Genomic DNA, 7,381 nt, shown 5'->3' with positions numbered 1-7,381 from the left:
TTTTTTTTTTTTTTTTTTTTTTTAAAGTTCTGTACCACGACTTACACTGTTGACTGACTTTAGCTGGGACCCTCCTAATGTTCTTGGTTTCTCCTCTTACCATGCTGTGATACCACGATTGCCACGTTGCCCTCCAAACTGTTTGCAAGGGACGGTTTGAAAACCCATACATCGCGAATTTTTTCCGCTGCCAGTCACAGACGCAAAATCACAAGTAGAGATGAGGAAAGCCACAACTCATGTTGCTGGTTCCAGATGCTCCAACATGGCACACGGCTTCCTTGTCTATTCTCACATGTGTGGATGAGGTCTTGAAGACCAATTTCCAAGTCTGTTCCTCTACTGACCAAATCCATCCCCAACTGTTGAAGCCGATGGAATTACAGCAAGGGAGAAGTTGTCCCATTGTGTGCATAGCAGTTTCCCTGCTGTCCAGGGCTCTCTACTGCCTTGGTACCATATTACTCTGTTACAGGTACGACCCAATGCTGGTGCAATCAAGCCAGAAACTGCTTCCAGAGGACACCCACGCTCCTGTACTAACATGCAAATAATCCAGCTGAGCATGAATTCAGCTCTGGCACTGAGCGCTTACATGCTCGCCTCTTCTTGATGAAGGCAGAATTTGAGGCAAGGTGTTTAGGGACACAGGGAACGGGGGGGGGGGAAAAAAATCAGCAGTCGCTTTCCACATCAGAATATTTAAAACTTCACTGACATTTCCTAAAGAAACGTGCCCATTTGCATTTGGCCATGTTCTCTCTCGTTCATAATGCCCTCACACCTTCTTAAATAAGGAAAACCATCTCCCCTAACGGTTTGGCCTGCCTCCATCTGATAAACCATGATCTTCTTCCTCAGTCCTCCCAAAGGCTGCATGTGAATGTGATCGCACAGATGCCCCCTACCACCAGCTAAGCAGGATATAGTCCGTCTGAACATTAAGGGGACACTGTGAAGGTCTCAAAACCAAAGAAACAGCAGTGGATTCCTCCTTTGACAGTGGATCATGGAACGGAAAAAAGCCATTTGAGTCACCAAGCCCAGCCTCCAGCCGTCTTGGATCTGCTCATTACATCATCAAAACTAAAGAGCATCAAACTGGGTCACAAGCAAAACAGCCTGACAGTACCTCGCACACGTCTGTGCAACATACTAGAGTCCCAAGGTGCTACAGTACTGCTGATAACAACTGCAAAATATTACTTTGTAGCAAGGACTATTTGGTCTTGCAAGGCCAAATTATTTAAACAACCTCCCAGCGTTCAGTAAGCTGCACGCTAGAGAAGGAAAAGACAAAGGGGGGCAGGGTTCGAGTCAAGGCCCCTTACTCCCGAGTGGAAGCTGGCACTTTTCGCTGTTTCTGGAGAACAATGACAGTGAGCATGAGCACATGCATCAAAATCAGATCTCAAAACAAGTAACCAATGTAGGTTTGGAAGCACAACGGAGACTTCAGTATGAAGGCACTTCCTGCACTGACAGAAAGGACCTGAACAAAACAGGGGTGGGTGTTAGGTGCAGAGAAGTGGGAGACAAGGTTCTTTGGGTAAATCTGATATGCTTATTAGACCAACTAAAAGGAAGTGGGGAAGCATTCCCAGCAGATAAGTCATTTTGCTCCACCACTGGCTCCCCGCATGACCTTGGCCAAGTCACTTAGCACCCCTGTGCCTGAAGCCCACTGAAGTGGAGGAGGGCAGGAGACTGGGGAAGAACAAAGAGCAAGGGTAAAAATAAGAAAGACTGTTTTAAAGAGGAAGAGAAGCAGGAGTGGGGGGGAAAGGGGGGAGTAAGCATTGTGTACTAATGGGAAAAGAAAATGGCTGGAGTTGAGTTATGACCTGAGCACAAACTGTAGTGGTCAGGGTGTCGATGTGGGACTTGAGACCCGGGATCAGATTCTCATGGCACCCCCTGCTACCTGTTCAATTCGCAGCGATAAAGACAGACATCACTTCCCGATGCTTCAGCAGTGGGTGGGGGAAGGACTGACCCCATGAGCAGCCATCAGCTGTCACCTCTATGTGCTCCTTCAGCGACAAGGCCACTAAACCAGTGTGACATTAACCCTGAACAGAAGTGTTAACCTGACAAGGGTTTTGCTACACTTACAGGAACAGTTACACCACAACAACTTATGCAGGTATCATTCTACACTGAAACAACTGTTACCTCCCTCCATAACCTCATATCTTCATCTGTTGAGATAATAGGTTATTTTCACCTCTCCGCCTCCTCAGGATGCTGCAAGGGAAAATATGTTAAAGACTAAGAGAAACTCCAACACTACCAACCAACCAAGCAGCGTCTAGAGTATGAATTGCTTGGCCTACCCGAGGTTAAAATTGGCCCTCTACTCATCCTGGCTAAATGGTGAAGCCACCCCATATGGGGTCAAGTCTGGCTTCCTTCAGCACCAGACAGCTCAAGGTTTGCTTGTGGCTACACAAGTCACATCTTCTTATCTTCGACGCCAGCGTTTGGGAACCTGTGACATGTAAAGCTATTCCCCGAGGCAGTGGCAGTTTCCTGGGCAGGTAGTCCCTGCCTGCCCCTCTCCCCAGGCAGTCAGGACACCATGTACAAACTCATTTAAACACTGAACCCTCAAGTCCTGGAAGAAGCAGCATCTCTTCTCCCTTCCCAAAGGAGCTTTAAAGGGCATGAGAGTTGGGCACCACAGCTGCAGAAAAGCAGCAGCAAACAACCTGAGAACGGATGTTAGAAGCGTGAGCAACAGCACTGCAAACTGGGGTACAAAACGCAAGTGGGAAAGGACTGTTAAATGGAGAGAAGAAAAGGTTTGGTAGGGATGAGCTCCAATGCAGATGGATATTTGAACAACAGGCTGCTAATCTCAGATCTTTGAAATACCTAACCCCACTGCAAGGGCTTGAAAAACCTGCCCTGTGCTCAGCAGCAGAGACGGGGTGAAGAGAACAGAACAAAGAGAAGGAGCCATAATTCAATCAATCCCAACTTTTGAGAGTGGTGGGAAGATGCTCCATGTACTTGGCCTTCAGGGTGTTGATCACCCACAGTACTACATGGGAGCCAAGAGCTCCCAGCACCCATCAGATGATGCCTGGCACTTCCCAGGATCAGCCCCCAAATGTTTCTGAGATCACATGGGCTTTGCAGCATGCCTGGGAGTTTTACAAATGCAAATGATGAGCTAATATTATAATTGAATTTCTGATTCTCTTACAAATCTTAACTTCGTTAAAACTGATTGTATTTTGGGGGCAAAACTTATCAGTTAGCATCCATGCTGATTACTGTATTTCCTGCTCATGTAGCATTTTAAACGGATTAAAGTCTTCCTATACCATTATTCAGCATTCATAAACAAAATCAGGACACTCCTCAGTTCAACGACTGTAAAATAAGGGGGACTATTCATTTCCACCGATAGCAAGAAGGTTCACAGAAGCATCTCCCGGTCAGACAAAGGGCCGCGAATCCATTGATCAAAGCATAACCCCGCTCCATATGTTTTATTCTCCACTCACAAGTCAAGCACTGTCCCTCAAATGGCTGCTCCCTCGCACACAGCAAATAAACAACACAGAGCAACTCATTTTCATCTCAGAGGATTGGAAATCATCCTAGGCTTGTTAAATCTATTTAAAAAAAACATCAAATGATGTTAGGGATTTAACTTATTCCTTTGATCTACTTAAACATTAAGGCATTTTGTACTCTGCTGCCTCCCTTGTTACCAGCCATGCTGGCCTGTGCTGGCCCTCATCCTGCACTTACACAGCTCCTCAAGCACTGAGCACACATGCAGTCTTGTTGGCTTCCACAGAACTGACCATGGACTGAATCGGGTGCCGTGGCTGCAGGACCGCGACCTGGACCTGCAACACCAGCCACAGAAGGCCTTGAAAACACTCATGCAAAACAGACACAGGCTCCAAACCCACCAGTGACTCTGGCTTCCAAGGGACTGCCCCACGGACGCAGCAAGCTGGTGCGCTCTGCCAACTGCAAGATCAGGCCAAAGCAGAGAAGACATCCTGAACCAAAATATCCTACTTAAAGCCACATCAAGTGAGTAAAGGAAAAAACAGACAAAAACAAACAAACAAACAAAAAAACAGATGTTGCTTTTTTCAGATGACTGCACTCCTATTTGGGGTATGAACAAAAAAGAATAATCCCACATGCTTTGGAAAAGCTTGCATAGTTATGTAAGTACATGTACATACACATGCACATAGATATCTAGAGAGAGATCTCTCTCCACACACACACACACACTCTATAGACAGCACTGTTCAGAAGGTAGCGGAGAAGTTTTTTTTTTTTTTTTTTTCCTTTTTACACATGTAAAAGAACAGGCTCTCTACTGCTCCGAAGTGCCTGGGTGACCGTGCAAGGGAGCAAATTGGGACAAAACAGCTGCAACGTCCAAGTTGCAGATTTAGGAAAATGCTCAGATTGAAACACATAAAAATCTATTTCCATTTTTCTCTCTTTAATGAAAACAAGAGCCTCTAGGCTTTGTAGAAGTCTTAGCCACCTAGCCCAAGATGGATTTAAAATGAGGACATTCGGTTCATTTAAAACACACCAACTAAGGAAAACAAAGAAGGCAACTGTGTTTTGTTAGATCTGCTTGAGAAAAACATCAGTCCATCATGCTGAATATTGCCAAGTTCATCCCTGCACTCAGACGCAGGCTGCCCCACATTTTTGTTACTGTTGAAGAGGCTACCATCTCAAGGTAAAACTGAATGTCTTAAGAAACACAAGCACAAACTTTGGTTTTCACTCCCTAAGCAAAACCACATTTTGAACATTAAAGCTCATTCAGATGCCCTGTCTAGACACACAGTTCCTAGGTGAAGACGACTTTGATTTCTCTCAAAAAGAGACTAAAATGGGCCCTATTTTAAAAAGGCCTAATGCTACAAAAGTCACACAAAACAGACTGCAGCAATCAGGGGTGACCTGGGACTTCACAGCCGTCGCTACCCTGCACACTACGGATGCAGAAAATGTCAGTGATTTCTTCCCACAGGCCCAGGCTCCTATGATCTGAGCTGAGCAACATTTGTTCTCTCTTTGCAGCATAAGGTCTGCGACACGCAGCCAGCCAGACCCAGTTTTGCCCAGTTTCACCCAGTAGTGATCACTAGGAATACACCACAAAAGCCATTTCTTGACAACGTTTGCTGCTCTCTTAAATGGCACCAAAGCTCATGCCAACACCAAAACCAAACATAAGCCTTTGTCCTTCATACCAGGCACACAAAGAAGGCATTAAATAATCCCACAAAATATCCTCTCTATTTCTTTGTGGCCTTGGAGATCTTGAGATACTGTGCACATCCTGCCAACTAACTTGCTTCCTTCGTGTTGTGCTGCTATTAGACCAGCATCTCAGGGCTCCATGCTGGCAGGGCAGTCCGAGCACTCAGCTGTCGGGGAGCAGGACTGACTTGAGCCGTTTTTCAGCAAATGCAGGAACTGGAACTGTGGATCCGCTGAGGGCTCTGCTTCCAGCCCTCTTTTGCCAATGGCCAAGCCACCATTACCAAAGCCTTTGAGAGGAAGAACAGGGGAAAAGGAGTAGGGAGCCTTCAGGGCATCCTACCCAGGGCAAAACAGATTCCAGGCCTGCAGAATCACTTCCCAGCAGAGGCAGAAGCTACGTGAGATCTGGGTCTGGGATCAAGGGGGAATTGGAAGTGAGCAGAACTGCCCTGAAAATCACCAGGGAAAGCACTGCAGAGCTGCAGGATGCAGATGAGCACCCCCACCCCCTCTCAGCCCACAGCAAACCACTAAGGATGCCGTTTGGCCCGGACAGGAAAACCTTCCCCACAGCGAGATGTCCCAACACTATTGAGAGCCACGTTTATCGCGTAGCTTCAGGGAACTGGAGCAAACGAAAAACGAACGTGCAAAAACACCCCTACCTACAGCCCCATCCTGACAGCTTTGGGAAAGCAGTATCATTTGAACATGAGATATAATGCAAGCTGACCAAAGAAAAGGGAAGATTTCTGTGTAAAGAACAGCTGCCTAAACTGGAAGCACCCCCTTTGAATAAGAGGTATGTATGCTTCCATAGCTTCTTCGTGCCACAAGGAACCAGTAAGAACGGGCCAATTCCTCAGGGACCAGAGCCAGACAGGAATACAGCAGAAAAGCCGAGTATGAGCAATAGTCAGAGGCAAAATGGTGGGGCCTCCACTGGCTCTCTCCTGGATTGAAAGGGTTGGCTAGGCAGGTAACACAGCGTTCTTATAAAACGGTGAACTCCCAACTGTGGCGATCTGAGACCACCAAGCCGTCACAGACCAGAGAGCTCCTTAAGGCAGGGGTTGAGGGGCAAGGGGCTGAAATCCCACCTTTCTACAAGCCAAGAATGAGTGAAAGAGATGGAGGTTCCCAAACCTGAAAGCTCACAAAGCGCATAGGAAAGCCAGTGAAGACCCTCCCTTTGATTTTACAAGATCCATTTTGCAGGCACCTGTTCCTTCCTCTGGCTGATGTAAAGTCCTTTGGGATCGAAATGTTAAACAAGCTGCATACACGCACCCTCACTGAAATGCAGCAAGTTTCTGGGATGGATGCTATTTAACAATATGAACCTCACTGAAATGCAGCTACTTGAGGGATGGGTGCTATTTAATATTACAATCCCAAAGGCCTTTACAAGCTGTATACACACACACTCACCTAAATGCAGCAGCTTATGGGATGGATGATATTTAACATTACAACCCCAAAGGCCTTTACAAGCTGCATACATGCACCCTCGCCAAAACAAAGGAGCTTCTGCGATGGATGCTATTTAACATACATTATGAATCACGCTGAAATGCAGCAACTTGTGGGATGGGTGCTATTCAACATTACAATGCCAAAGGCCTTTAACAAGATGCATCTGTGCTGAAGTGCAGCAACTTGTGGGATGGACGACCATCAACATCACGATCCCAAAAGCCTCCACGAGCTGCAACTTCTGGGCTAGCAACGCAGCGACAAGCACAGCAGGCGCGACCGGACCCCAGCGCTCAACTTCCCCCTGTCACCTGCATTTCTACCCTCGAGGCTCTGCTGCGGACGCACCCGCCGTGGCGCGACCCCCCACCCCGGTTTCACGGGGAGCACAAGGAGACACCCCTCGGCAGCCCGCGAGCCTCCCCACTCCCGCGCCCCGCGCCCGGTACCTGCTGGCCGTGCCGGCGGTGCTGCCCCCGCTGCTGTGCTTCCTGGCCCGGCTCAGCCTGCGCGCCGGCTTGGCCTCGGGGCTGGGGAGCGCGGGGAAGGCGGAGGCGTAGCCGTGCTCACACTCTGCACACAAACACAAGGCGGACAGGTGAGTACGCGAGGCGGACAGGTGGCAACCCGGCTCCTC

At 47.9% G+C, this 7,381-nt stretch overlaps 1 protein-coding gene across 1 annotated transcript in view; it reads right to left on the bottom strand.

The window, feature by feature from the left end:
• MXI1 (MAX interactor 1, dimerization protein) overlaps positions 1-7,381 on the bottom strand; it is a gene marked incomplete at its 5' end in the record, with an annotated part of 67,829 nt that overhangs the window by 55,167 nt on the left and 5,281 nt on the right. Inside the window, one exon of the mRNA XM_019502156.1 lies at positions 7,194-7,317. Within this exon, the coding sequence (XP_019357701.1) occupies positions 7,194-7,317 (124 nt within the window). The remainder of the gene's footprint in view (positions 1-7,193; positions 7,318-7,381) is intronic.

This window comes from Gavialis gangeticus, unplaced genomic scaffold (genome assembly GCF_001723915.1).
Source record: "Gavialis gangeticus isolate Ggan-Ray unplaced genomic scaffold, GavGan_comp1, whole genome shotgun sequence".
NCBI classification, from domain to species: Eukaryota; Metazoa; Chordata; order Crocodylia; family Gavialidae; genus Gavialis; species Gavialis gangeticus.
The sequence above is the reverse complement of the archived record's forward strand: the minus strand, read 5'-3'. Positions and strand labels throughout refer to the sequence as shown.